The 15,346-nt window shown below is 42.0% G+C and overlaps 1 protein-coding gene across 8 annotated transcripts in view; it reads right to left on the bottom strand.

The window, feature by feature from the left end:
- Positions 1-15,346, bottom strand: part of LOC111865235 (sodium-coupled monocarboxylate transporter 1) — a 380,779-nt gene that overhangs the window by 54,040 nt on the left and 311,393 nt on the right. For 7 of the 8 annotated variants that reach the window (XR_004513107.1, XM_023853126.2, XM_033751735.1 and 4 more), the window contains one exon: positions 8,668-8,917. Coding sequence is in view for 7 of the 8 variants with exons in the window: in XM_023853126.2 (XP_023708894.1) it covers positions 8,668-8,900 (233 nt within the window). In the remaining variant the exon portion in view is untranslated. Of the gene's footprint in view, positions 1-8,667; positions 8,918-9,846; positions 9,954-15,346 lie in introns of all 8 variants that reach the window. The other variant, XM_033751739.1, reaches the window with a different exon arrangement.

The following is a 15,346-nucleotide window of genomic DNA, read 5'->3' as shown; positions in this document are numbered from 1 at the left end:
AATGATGAACTATTTTGCAAACCACTAATAAAATTGAGCATGTAAACGGAAACGTAACTAACCTTTAGAAAATTGAATGTCTTTACATTAATTGTGGCTCTTCAAACACAATCCATGTGTGAAATATTCTAAATTCCTTCGAGAAGGGCAAAACTGTGAATGAATCATCGTGTAATCGATGTGGGTGACTGAGTTGCCCGTGACGTCAATTTGAATATAAATATTTCGCCATATTACCAAACTATTAGATCTAAGTTTTTGGACAGTTGAATTTTGTGTTTACAATTTGCATATCTAATTTACATTATGTGAGGGCATGTCTTTTCTTGACATGGCCTCCTGCTAGCACATGTTACAAAAACAGCGGCTGGTGTTTGCCTAACATCCGGAAAATCCATGTTGGGTTTAGCTTGGTGAATCCGCATCTGGACAAAGTTTCAGCATTCTCTTTTGACTCCTGTTTCATGAAATTGTCCACTTTCACTCAATACCGCCACTAAAGTCACAGATAAGCGGCCTCCGTAGTCTAGAGGTAACGTTCCCACCTCATGACTCGTGGTACGCGGGTTCAAACCCGGCGGAGGTCGTGGAATTTTTAAGGGCGGAAAAATTCAGGGAACAAGTCCTCCGGGAGGGACTTTAAGCCGTGGATCCCGTGTCGTAGCTTTACGGCACGTAAAGGAACCTCATATCTCCTAAGGAGGTCACTGAGCCAAATTCAAGGTCATTTCCCGCCCAACAGTAGTCTCTAACCCCTCTGATAGATGGGGGAAGCATTATAGATACCGCCAAGCCAGTAGAGGCCGAACTCGCTGGCTCGGTCGGGACCGATGGTAGGCACCAATATCGGTAGGGTATGGAGACTGGTAGAATATCATAGAGGGAAACACAATGGACCAATACTGGTCTAAGTGCATGGAGAAACCCACCCTCTCCAATAACTAACTAACTAACCAAAGTCACACATATACTCCAATTTGGTTAACGAAGGGGAGGGGGTTTAAATTAGAGATTCAGAAATCGAATAGCGCTTTGGTGAAATGAGAAACACATACACAATTTTGGCCCGAAAAAGTTAAAGGAAGAGATCGATTGGAATATCTCGGTGTAGATGGGAAGATAACATTAAAACAGATATGGAATATGATTGTGTGGAGTGGATTTGACTGACCCAATAGAGTCCGGTGTTGGACTGTTGTGAACACAGCAATAATTCTTCGGGATCCGTAACAAGTTAGGTAATACTTGCCTACCTGAGTGACTATCAATAACAGGTGTGCTCTCTGTTGTGGAGGTTAGGTCTGTCTGCAACGAGTTCTTACATCCCACACTCTCGCCAGCAGTGACATGCGGCTTAACAGATTTCAAGGAAATTAAGTTCATTCTATTGGACGCCATGTAATTAATAACTTCGTATCACGTAGGGCAGTGGTTCACAAAGTGGGCTGTACCGCCCACGGTGGGGTTATATGGGGGCGCTAGAGGTGGTCCCCTCTGGGCGCACTCTTCGTTTATTTACGATAAAAGCGATTTCAGACGAGACAATGGGATACTGGTATCACTTCATCGAGACCGTCCGTTGCATTAAGTATTAACATTGAAATAGTTACTAAATATGGTAATTATTTTAATTTCATTATCTTCCTTACGCGGTAGCGTAGTTGTTCGAGGCACTATGCTACAAGCGGTTTCGAGGACCGATAAGGTGGATTTTTCAGTTTACCTAATCCTTCAAGCCGCACTATAGTCCTGGGTTCGACTCAGCCTCTAACAGAAATGAGTATCAGGAATCTTCCTGGGGTGTAAAGGGCGACCGGCGTATAAGGCTGACAACCTTACCGCCATCTGTGAGCTGATTGTCTAGAAAATGTGGGAGCCTCGACGTCTCACAAACCTATGGGCCTTGACGGCCTGTTACAATGATAGCTCTATGTTTTTTGTTAGCTTCTTGAGTGGGTTGTGCAAACCGCTATTCTGAATAAGGCTTTTTATAGGGTAGGACAGGGGGCAAGGGGAGGAGTTTATGGAACCATGTGCGAGGTGGTCCGAAAATTTTGGGGATCACTGATGTAGGATAACTGTTGACTGACGAGTACAGTTTAAAAAGGACTGAAGAAATGTTCGTACTATTGTTCCATCCGATGATATATTTGTAAGGACCAATAGTGGAATGATAACTGGGAAAGGAAAACCGACATGCTCAAAGAAATACTGTGCCAGTGCCGCGCTGTCCCTCATGAGCATCACATGGACTATTTTGGGATCGAACCCAGGCCTCGACGACCAACCTCCTGAGGTATGACACGGCTTGCAGAGATTAACTAGATGGTGCTGAGTCATTCTTGAAAAGATTATAGTCACCAATTCGTCAAGAAAATTCCCTGCCTCTTGTGGAACCCGAAAATTCACCATCTTGTTCAAAAAAGCTTGTCAGTAAGCTATATGTTGAGCCAGATGAATCCAGCCTAAATCCTTACACCACACTGCGATTGGTTCGTGTGTTGTGATCACATAAATACAATTCCTCCTTGATCTGGTCAACCTAAAAATATTGTAACGTGTCGGCAATCCAGAAGAGCCACTCCTATGGAAACGCTAGAATAGACCGTTGCATAGGAGACAACAATCGCTCTATTGTAGTTCCAACACCGAAGCTCCAAGGTTACGACGAATACGCGAAGCGTTCCCACAGAGACAACGCAATAACAATTGGTCATTGCGTAGGAAACGCGGAACCGACAAAGCAACGTTTCCACCGCTATAACAGAGGGTTCGTTGCATAGCAGCGACCAAGGTTATATAGCGGGGTTGAATGCATTCGACAGTCAGTCTTGGAATATCCGTCGAAGGAGTCAGTCTTTACCGAGCCACCTAAGGAGTCAGTGGTCATCCAGCCGTCTAAGAAGACAGTCTGCTAGACGTTACAATATGTTACGAAAAGATAAATTATGAAATTCTTCTCTTCGTTCCACAATTTTCACCATCCCCACTTACTTCCACTCTCTTAGGTCCAGATATCCTTCCCAGCACCATTTTCTCGAACATCTAGTATTTTAGGACTGCGCGGAATTAAATTTACACAGAATTCGTATCATTCGCTTACTAAATTTCCTTTTCATAGGACTGTCGGTTTCTTGGGCCTGACGAATCTTCACCCGCCAATGAATAAAAAAATGATGGTTGTTGCTTTCTTCAGCTCTATATAAAGCTTCTTTTATCGGGCATACACGTTAAACTGCATAATCCTTTTAGGAGAGAGATTTAAATGATAGTAAAAGAATTCCAAGGCTAAGTATCAAAATACGCACGTGCCGTGAAGGCACATGGGTTGAGAGGTCGAGATCCCATATTTTCTAGACAATCGGCTCACAGATGGTGGTGAGATTGTCGGCCTTATGCGCCGGCAGCTCTTTAGCCCCAGGAAGAATCCTGGTACTCACTTTCGTTAGAGTCTGAGTCTACCCAAGGGCTAACAGTGCGGCTGGAAGGGTTAGGTAAATTGGAAAATCTAATAACCTCACTGGGAACCGAAAGCGCAACCTTCCGGCTTCTAGGATAGTGCCTCAAGCAAAAACGCTACCGCGTGCCCAACACACTGAGATACAATATAACTAAACTAACTGACTTCACGGATCTGAACGTTTCTTGAGAAGCCGCCAGTTGTGCAGCTACTCAAGAACTTCCCAACACTTTATGGAACACGAAGGCTCATTACCCTGTTCATAAGAGCCCTCCATTTGCCCCTATCCCGAGCCAGATCAATCCACTCCATACCACACAATCCTATTTCTCCAAGATCCATTTTAATATTACCCGCCCATGTACGTCTTGTTCCGAGGCTTCTTGTGATCTTTCGTAACAAGTCCTCCATGACTTGGTCATTTTAATTATACTTGGCGAATAGTACAAGTTATGAAGTTCCTCATTATGCAGTTTTCTCCAACGTCCTGTCACTTCATCTATCTTTGGTGCCAAATATTCTCCTCAGCACCATGTTCTCAAACACCCTCTATGTTCCTCCCTTAATGCCAAACACAAAGTTTCACAGCCACAGAGAACCACAGAAAAAGTTGTAGTTCTGTATATTCTAATATTTTACAACTTTAGACAGCAGACGAGAAGACAAAAGGTAGTGGACTGAATGTAGCAAGCATTACACGAATTCAATTTCCTCCTGAATCAAATATTAATCTGTTGCTGTCGTTCCACAAATATTTCAACTGTGCCACATTTTCAAAACATCTGTTTCCTATCTTTATGTCACGATTTTGCCCTGCATTCTGGTGACAAGTCAGCAACACATACTTAGTTTTCTTTGCACTTACTTCTAGACCAACAGCCTTAGTAGCATCAGTTAGTTTCTCTGTTTTTCTTTATCGTCTATTTTATCTCCCAGTAGCTTCACATCACCAGCATAGACCAGCAGCTGCTATGTCGCAATTAATTTCAGTCCCAATTTATCTTCCTGGACCTCCCTGATGGCATATTCTACAGCAAAGTTAAAAAGCAGCGGCGATAAAACATCTCCTTGTTTTTGACCATTTCTGATAGAAAGATTATCAGACAAATGTTACTTTATAAGGACTTTATTATACGTTTCATTTAAACAGATGTTAATCAGCCTAATTAGTTTAATTGGTACCCCAAAATCTATGAGAATATTGTACAATATTTCCCTCATAACTGAATTATAGAGAAGTAGTTCTTCCGTCTATTCAAAATGTTGTGGGAATCTGCATGCAGACCACCATTCTCATCCTTCACTAAGTTACTTCTTGGTCTTTAACCGCTCTTGAATTCATTTATTCCCCCACATACGTCTGTAAGGAGCCAGGATAGCGTAGTCGGTATAGCGGCTGGCTATGGGCTGGACGACCGAGGTGTCGGAGTTAGAGTCCCGATAGGGTAACGAATTTTTTCTTCTCCACGTCGTCCAGACCAGCGCTGGGGTCCACCCAACCTCCTATCCAATGGGTACCGGGGGTAAAACGGCTGGGGCGTGAAGCTGACCATTCATCTCTAACTAGTGCCGAGGTCAAGAAAATGTGGATCTATGCATCCACTCCCACATACGCCTTCGTGGCGTAGTGCTTAATTAGTTAAACACAGGGACATCTTTACCTTAGTTAGGTCTATAATTTTCTTGTTCTTACTGCTCGTTGCAAGCCCATTAATTTTTCCTCTCAGATATTCCAGTCTTTTATTCCTGAAATTCCTGCTGACTTCACGTCCTTATATTGTTCAGATTATCCCCATTTATTTCGCTGGGTATACCATAAAATATATCACATTAAAATGAAGGCCACCTAGCAATTCCTAATACACCCCTCTATCCGCTAAAGTTGTCACTAACTTCATCGACAAGCGGCCGGTCGCTCGGTCGGTCGCTTCCTCTCATATCCTTACATACTCACTTTAATGACAATATTCCAATCTATTCAGTCACTATATTATAACCTCTGCAGGTGAAACAATCATTCAACCGATACTGACCCAAAAGAAAACGGTTCAATTTGGTTCCAATCCCGCTTGGCAGATGGTACATCTACCGACGTAGTGTGAATCTACCGGCGTGTGGCGTGTTTTTATTCATCTTTCTCTTGAAGCTGTGGAATTATCTGGCAGGTAATGAGCTTCCGAAACACTTTCAACCGAATTATGTTACAATATCTTGTTTTTGTGGTAGGCTTATATTTAAAGTGCAGTGCATGCAAAAATTTTGCTTTCTTAGTAGTTAGGTCTGACCCCCTGTGTGGTCTAGTGGTCAGAGTTCCTGGCTACAGATCCAGAGGTCCCAGGTTCGATTCCCGGCGTTACCAGATTTTCTGAGAAGTAATGGGTCTGGAACGGAGTCCACTCAGCCTCGTGAGGATAACAGCGGCGGTCGCTAGGTCGGTATAGTTCGCTTGCGGACTACAGGCCACGGAGTTTTGTAGTTAGGCCTACTTGATCGTAATTCACATGCTCTAAGAGAGACTTAAAATATTTAATTCTTGGTTAATGAACTGGTAGTAACTTCAGAACAGATATGAATTATGTATGCTCTGTATCTTCGCCCTCACAAAGTTTCGCGAGCTTCAGTAAAGTGTCATCAAAGTATCGAAGTCGATGCGTTGTGGTGACCCGCGCCCAAGGTACAACTGCATTATGCAACCGACAAACACTATTCATATGATTTGTTACAATATAGATAATTTAATCTATATATATTTATAATAGAAGACCTATCCTGATATAGCAATACTTTCTTCATTCAAATGCGACTACAATTGCAGCTGAATTTGGAATGATTCCTATTCATTCGTCATTTTCCTCCTTGACAAAACATTCTTTCATTGTTGGGCTAGCATGTACATAGGATTAATACGTTTTTATTCGGTGATCGCAATCTGTTTCTACTTAGACAATTTCAATAATATCAATAAATGATACTGATTTCTTAAAGAGCTCATCATTGAAGTATACCCCGAGTTTCTGAAACCAGTTCATCCAGTAATCCGAACAGAAGATAATATTTCGGAAAATCGACCTGTAACCTTAAAAACTCGATGGCTTTTGTTCGCACGCGAACTATATCTACCGAGCGACCGCCGCTTGTCAGCGAAGTTAGTGTTAACTTTAGCGGATAGAGGGGTGTCGCGTGGTCAGAGCAACGAATCCCCAAGGCCGTAATTACGGTTTTATAGAACGGAGCCGCTACTTTTCCATTCAAGTAGCTCCTCAATTATCCTCACGAGGCTTAGTGGCCCACGTTCCAGACCCACCACTTCTCAGAAAATCTGGTAGCGCCGGGAATTGAACCCGGAATCTCTGGATCTGTAGCCAGGAACTCTGACCACTAGACCACAGATCCTCACCCAGCGAAAACGCATGCAAACACCGCAGGAATTTCAGTCTGTAATACACGTTCACCTCAGTCATATAAAAACTGTAAGCAGCTTATGGATCTGACAGTCACAATAGTAATAAGGTAAGCAGTCTTAATTTACAACATCATTTTGCCTACATGAACCTTCTCTTTCTTGCAGAAGGATTATATACCTGGAGTACATTCTGAGGTCACAAGTTATATTGCTCTTTCCAGACATCTGTAAAGGTAAGGAGGTAAAGTTCTTCCTTTGCTTCATTAATTAAACATCACGCCATGAGGCGCATGGGGGAATGAAGCTATACCTCTAGCACTGGAGATGAGTGGTCATCTTCATGCCCCGGCCGCCTTACCTACGGGAAGGGACCACGGTACCAATTGGCTAGGAGGCTGGAGTGGGCCCCGGAGCCTGACTGGAAGTTTTCGGTCGGTCGGGTAAGTTGCTGGCGCTCCTCGCGAGCAGTTATATTTGGTTCCGAGTCCTGGAGGATTCTTGACCATATTTCACTGTGTCACGACTCTTGAGATCGTGCAACACGTTATTCTGAATGACACTACTTATGTTTGTAGTTTGCAGTCATCGTCTGACTTTTTCAAGATGCAATGCAATTCTTAGAGCTACCCCCCCGTTGCTATTTGAGAAACCTCTGCGTGTTGCATATGTAATAAAGTAATGTCAAAATGGGAGGTACTTTGCGAGGCAACGTAAACTACCGGCATATGCATGCATCTAGCGCCTAACCACAAACGAATTTACAAAATACATCAGTTCTATGTCTAGTGTATTCGTAAAATCTTAGGAACTTAAAAATACATTCCTGCCCTCGAAATCTTTGCCACAAGTTGCACGCAATCGCACGTGATATCCTAAGTAGAAGAATTTCAAACATCTCGTGAAAATCATTTACTGTGTATCGCCTTGATTTTCTTAGATTCCTCTTCAAAAGGCGCACGTGGTTGATCGATTATTTTTCAGATGGCCTAAGTAGGTGGGCAGATATAGTGTAGTTCTATATTTATACTTTATTATACACACATAGTACATGACATATATTACCTTATACTGGGCGTTGCGTTGCTTCCACTGTTTGAAATATTCCTTATATGTAGCATTCAAATTCAAGCCTAATCGCGACTATATGAATGTGCTAGAAAACTGTTTGCATATAAGGAGAGAGTGCCAGCGAGAAAAGCAAGAGTATCTGTCAGGCCTATTTGTTGCTGGACGGACATAAGGTGCTAATTCATTTTATATCTGACAAGTTGTAGTGTGTAGTATATTGTATATAGCATGTTTGTCACAGTCTACATAATACTTAATTTTAAAACATAGAGGAGGCAACTTTTAATTTTGTGTAAAAGACAGCAGCAAGGTTGCATACTGACCACAATTTCTCATTTTTAGTGACACTTCTACATTTTTTAGCTTCACCAAAACGCGAAAGTAATCCGCCAGTAAAAAAAGTCTGGGTATACCGGAAATAACATTAGATATTTCTGTGCCGAATTTAGTTCAGAAAATAAGTTTGCATTTGCATGTTTATGCTAGCATGTTATAATGTTCTCGAATGAGAACCACAAATATGTAATCGCTTTAAAGCATCAAGGTCTAGTAGAATAATTTACTTTTATTAATGTTAACAAACACAAACGACGTTCATGCTAGAATCTGCTCGTGTTTTAAGCAAACATCTCGCTCGTCGTATTTCAAACGTTAATATTAATCCTTATGGAGCCAAACAAACCAAAGTCGTGAGAATTTATTTATTACAGAATAAAGTGACGTTTATTTCACTCACCCGGCCAACATGGATACTGCCACAGGGATGGTACCCATCTGTCCACTGGCCATCAAAAATTCACCAGATTCGCTCCTTGCTGGCCCAGTGTTCTCGCCACGTCTGAACCTTCCGACACATCCGTGGTACACGCCAATGGCAGCAGACACCAGCAGCATGACCCCGAATACAGTATAATCGGCCCACGAGAAATATTGCACCTCTGGAACTGCCTCCAAGCTTGGGGTCTCCATGTTGCAGAAGTGCTATGCTAAAATTCACACAAATTGGTGAGTAACATTAATGCATCGTAAACCTGACTGTCATGTGGTGAAAGATAATAAATTTGGCTGTCGACACTGCATGCTTCCTGTTGTAAATATATTAATTTGAGGAGTTGCAGTGTGGAGGTACGTGTTTTGGAAGTCGAACTGTAAGATCTGCTTTTAGAGAGGGAAAATCCAAATGAATAATGTGACAACAGCAATAAAATTACCATGGTAACTAATGATACGATCGATTGCATGATACTCTTATAAAATTGTTTTAAAAAGAGATTTCAGATTATGATCAGATCAGCGTTTTTATTTGCCGATGTTTGTAGTATGAACCAGTGTTTGATACAAAACGTATAGGATAGCTGGCGAGATAGTACCTTAAAACACCAACGACCGACTAGCAACAAATTATTACTTATGTAAGATTTGAGGCTTTCACGGCGGTGACTATGGACAAAGCAGTCTTCTGGGATTTGGCACCGTGTATATGTGGTGTTAAACGACGTTTCGGAGGAACGTATCGCCTCCATCTTCAGGGTAGAAGAAAAAATATAAGACAGTCTGCTTTTACCGGTTCTCACGGTCTCTTCGCTTGCGGATTTCTTATATTTTTCCTTCTACCCTGAAGATGGAGGCGATACGTTCCTCCGAAACGTCGGTTAACACCACATATACACGGTGCCAAATCCCAGAAGACTGCTTTCTTCAAATTATTACTTGGTTATCATTCTTCGTCGTTTTCCCATCTCACTCGACGCTATCTCACCTTTTCAGTTCAAACAACAACTTTTTAAAGTAGGAATCAATCATTCAAGATCATAATGTTTTCCCTTATCAATCTCGGCTAAGCAACCCAACAAAGCGCTTCTCAAATTGTTAGTAAACAACACATACATAAATACAATGACGTAACTTCCTTTACCTGGGTCTAGAATTCTTTAAACTTGATCGCTGTTATCTCCCACACACGCACACAGACATCAGCAGTGCGTATGTGCAGGAAGCTCGGCCTTCCCTTACACGCCAAGACTGAAGGGATCAAGTACAGTTTTCTGTGTAGTCTTTATGATAGCGACGTTTCTTTCATTCTGTAACTTTATCTATCCAGCTAAATGCCAAGATTCTATTGTAATTAACTATCTTTGTCCCAATGCTACCTTTATTTACATTGTCATAAAAGATACGACTTAATGTAGCATTGTTTTCATTAATTCACACAAATTCGCTGCGACGGATGTTAAGATACAGATATGAACCAACGGGAAACCGCCGTTGGCGTAGTGTATATCAAGAGACTGGAAGGAGATACTTTCTTGTATTACCGACAGTCTGATGTCTGATGTCATGTACAACTCGAAATCCTGCTCTTCAAGGACTCTGTAAATTCTACACTCATAAAACTTATCAAACGAAGCCAAAAGAAAAGTTTCAAATAATTTTATAGATGTGCCTGCAACACGTCTCCCTTCAAGTTTCACATGCCAAGTAAAATGGTTAATTTTTCTCTCCATGATTTATTTCAACCGTCTTCCAGTGCATACACTCATCTATCTCCTCCTCTCACTCGCACTACATGTTTCGGCACAAAAGTGCCATCTTCAGGTGCTTATTCAATTTACGCTAAACTAGTTCATTGCATGCCTTGTCTTCATATTAAAATAACTAAAATATATATTTATCATATATATTGATAAATGTTAAATGTTAAAAATATTAAAATTGTTCAGGATTTTTCATCCCTATGTCGTATCTCACTACGCGAGTCACACGTATCCTCTTCTGTTGGAGCACTCTTTCACTATCATGTGTGTGTATTGTGCTTTGTGTTGTGTCTTGCTCCTGTGACTGCGTGTGTTATACTACTCAACATTTAACTGCTTTACATTTAACATTTATCAATATATATGATAAATATATATTTTAGTTATTTTAATATGAAGACAAGGCATGCAATGAACTAGTTTAGCGTAAATTGAATAAGCACCTGAAGATGGCACTTTTGTGCCGAAACATGTAGTGCGAGTGAGAGGAGGAGATAGATGAGTGTATGCACTTGAAGACGGTTGAAATAAATCATGGACTTAAATCAGTGCAACAGGACGCTAAAATATAACAAAATTTTTCTCTCATTTCTTAGCTGATTGGGGGGAGGATATATGCGAACGATGAATATGGAAGGAAGTGGCCTGGATCGGCTTTAAATTACTGTTCCCCATTTTGTCTCAAGGGACTGAAGAAAACTTCGGTGAGATTATCCGACGTCTAGTGCAAGAACTGAAGCTGAGATCTCCCGAATACGAAACCGAAATCATGACTACATTCATTCTTCTTTTTCTGCGTAGCCCAATACGGAATGTTCTAGAAATATTTCAGTAGCTCGAAAAACACGGAGAGTCAGACATGATCTATCACTAATGCGTTTCTTCTATTCTAGGCTGCCCGTGCACTTCACTGCGATTAAAGGAACGTTTTCAGTTTTGCAAACCTTTCCTGCAATTAACGGCTCGGAGTTCTTGGAGTCAAACATGGCATTATCTTGATATTCAGAACAAATTTTATGTAGGACAGGATATTTCAGAGTGATCAGAGTCTGGACTACCATAAAGGTTGCCCGAGTTCGATCCTCGACCGTATATGTGAGATTTGTGATGGGCGAAGCGATATAGAACGTCCATGTTGTATCAGATGCTTTCTTATTAAATTCAATATGTGAAAGATACAATTCTAAGGCTCTTTTCACACTATACGGTTTTGACCGCACGGCAAAAACTCGAACGGCGACATTCTTTCAGTGGAGTGAAGAAGAGCATGGCCCCTTTCACATTACACGGTGACGGCAAAATGCCGTCACTGTGCCGTGCAGCAGCCGTCCACTGCCACTACAACACACGGCGCCCGGACGGCGACCGATAACTCAGTGGTGTACGTGATCAAATGCACCCTTTCACATTAGACGGTTTTAAATCATACGGTCAGTTGCCCTCGAGCCCCTGTAGTTGCAGTTTGGTTACATATTACTTTTTTGTTGTTTAAATAATGGAAGATATTGATGCAGAAGTTTTGATTACACTTGTGGAAGCCAGACCTGTACTGTGGGACAAATTTCTTGACAATTACAAAGATAGAAATGCTATCTTAATTTAGTTTCGCTACAGTTTATTAATTTAAGTTTATATTTTTGCCATTTGCCATGGTACACTTCCGACGTCAGAAATTGTGTGTTTTGCGCTGAAGGGCATCCTTGAGTCTTTCGTATAATTCATCAAAGGAGGCAATGGACATTCGAAAATAATTGAAAAACTTATTTTCATCTCTCCGTAGATCCTCAAATAAGGTATAAAGTAAGCCCACTTTCTCTCTCCTTTCATTGATAGGATGCACCCAAACATGACGTTTGCGTTGTCGTCTCTTTCGTCGACGATTATATAACCATAATGCAATAATTTGTTTACGACTCATTTTAATCAAACAGCACACCACTCAACCACACTGAGCTTGTGACGGAAAAAAGCCGTGCATAAACAGTATAATGTGAACTTGGTGCCCATTCGGATTTTCTCCGTTCGAGTTTTTGCCGTGCGGTCAAAACCGTATAGTGTGAAAAGAGCCTTACAATGGTATCTGGAAAATGACCGCCTCTGTGGTCTAGTGGTCAGAGTTTCTGGCTACATATCCAGAGGTCCAAATATCTTGCATGTTCTACCCGAGAAAGAGACCATACATTAAAAAGGAAAACTGATGCGTAATTAGCCGGCAGAAGACCAGGATCAGTGTTGTTCTCTCACCTCACGTTTACTGTCTTCCAATATATCAGGTGATCCTTTTCGTTATGGACACAAGTGAAAATGAAAACAAAGCAGTAAATTCTCGATCGCTCGTTTCTTGCAACTCAAAAAAAAAAATCCCTGACCTGTAGTCCGCAAGTGAACTTTACCGACCGAGCGACCGCCGCTTGTCAGGTCTAGTGGTCAGCTCTCCTGGCTACAAATCCAGAGGTCCCGGGTTTGATTCCCGGCGCTACCAGATTTTCTGAGAAGTAGTGGGTCTGGAACGGGGTCCATTCAACATCGTGAGGATAATTGAGGAGCTACTTGAATGGAAAAGTAGCGGCTACGAACAAACTATTTGAGAAGCTGATTTTAAGAACAATCCAAAAAACACACTGAGGAAAGAAACTTACTAAGGCAAGTCAGTTCTACTTTCGAGCCTGGCGGATCACTTCACCCTAAATTTCAACAATACGTAGACGGCTGCTGTGTTCTTGGACATCCAGAAAGCTTTCGACATAACATGGTACTTTGGCCTGCTATATAATATTGTCAGAATTCGAATTTTCGACTAGTATCATTAAGCTAATTGCTTTTTATCTCACTGACAGAAAATTTAAAGTCTGCGATGAAGACGAATTTTCTACGCCAAGAAAAATATGGGCAGGGATTCCTCAATTCCCCGTCCTTGCCCCAGTATTGTACAGTCTATACACAATATACACATGCCCCCCGAGGCACCTGGAACTCATTTTGCTCTGTCTGAGGATGACGATACCTGTATTTATGTGACAGAGGACCATGAAAGTTGTGTTCTCTGCAAACTGCAACGCGGACTCACTGCAGTGAATTCGTGACGTGATAGAATATAAAGATTAATGAAGGGAAAAGTCAGGCAATCTATTTCTCCAGAATAATGGGAATCCTTGATGACGTACTATAACTAAACATAAGAGACATTTCCTTTGTAAATATTATCACGTGTAGGGTGGTACGCGTGACGAAAATGACAGGTTCTAGTTCGGATGATTGGATTTATTAGCACTACGGTTACACACTCTCTTTAAATTATACTTAAATGCAGCTCTATCGTTGATTTACACACACACAGGTCCTCTCCTGGTGCCACAATTAAAACGCAGAAGTCTCAATAAATTACACTCTCCCAATATCACTGTACTATAGCACACATAAAGTCTTCGATTCCCAATTTAACGTTTCTTCAAATACGAGTTTCCCGAGACTGTCTCCTACCGAGAACTCAGAACTAGCTCCAATTCGCTCACTCGCGTGATTTCGCCGCTACTATTTCTCTCATAACTACGACGAAATCAGAACTCCGTCACTCACTACTTCCAATTCGCTCACTCGCGTGATTCCGCCTCTACTATTTCTCACGTAACTACCGGCTTGGGAACTCTGCTCACCCATATAGCCGAGGGATCGACATTGACCAACAGTAAACACATATCATGTGACCCCTATGCACTGTTGCTGTGTGACATTACCGCACATCCGCAAGCTGACGGACACGCAGGAAACACGTGACGGCCACGTACTGCTGATGTGTGACGTCACCGATCCTACGCCAACTGTCTGACACAAGGAAAACACGGCTTGTTCTATTGTTACGGTCGTGTATCGTGTTCACCGAGCTGTTGCCTGGCAACGCGTTGATCAAATATGCCACATTATTTTAAAGTATATTGGTGTGACTTTTGACAGGAAGATGACATGGATACACCATATCGAAAGGACTATAGCCAAGACCTTGCGCACGTACGTAAGGGCGTTTAAGTACAAATACTGAATACACTATACAAAGCTCTGATTAAGCCAGTTTTGACTTACAACTGTCCCACCTGTGAGTACGCAGTGAACGTTCACCTTTTGAAATTGCACCGCCAGCAAAACAGAGCATTCCGCGCTACCGGATATCTTGAGGGGTGCGCATCATTCCGTGAACTGCACGTGACTTTCAAAATTTCTTTCCTGTCTGACTACAGAACTAAATTATGCAGAACACAGGCAGAAATAAGCCTAAACCATGTTAACCCAAATGTGCGTGGTGATGGACAAGGAGAAGCCAGGCATAAGACTTGCAGGAGGCTTCAACTTGACGGCGTTCAAGGCCTCTGGTCGTTCAGCTAATTAACTCCAGTTTCATAAGTTAAGGCATAACCTGCTGCACACGCCTTCATTGACAGGAAAACTCTGTACAACTTGTGCAAATGTTACTTAATATAATGCAGTGACGTAAGATGCACAGAGTCACCAGTGACTCGTGCTGAAACTACGGTGCAACAAACGTAGCACCTACATAGGAAGACGGAAGAGAAGGCCCATTTCGAAACATGTACATGTCTAGGAGAGAATAAAAATCTTCGTCATGGATCTCGAGGAGGCAGAAGCTGGGAATGACTATGCTGGCGAACGTCAGCAGCAATTTAACCGACCTACCGACCGACTGCAGTTCCAGAGCAGTTGCGTAAGTTAATGCATAACCTGCTTCATAAGTCTTCGTCGACTGGAAACCATTGTACACCTTGCATTAATGTTTTTTATTGCTAGTGGGGTGGGACTAAGTCCCGTGTACTGCGGCCACTTCTGGCCTATTGTACCAGCACCAGACGACAGAAAGACCGACCCCTCATT

Source organism: Cryptotermes secundus, unplaced genomic scaffold (assembly GCF_002891405.2).
Source record: "Cryptotermes secundus unplaced genomic scaffold, Csec_1.0 scaffold614, whole genome shotgun sequence".
Lineage (NCBI taxonomy): Eukaryota > Metazoa > Arthropoda > Insecta > Blattodea > Kalotermitidae > Cryptotermes > Cryptotermes secundus.
The sequence above is the reverse complement of the archived record's forward strand: the minus strand, read 5'-3'. Positions and strand labels throughout refer to the sequence as shown.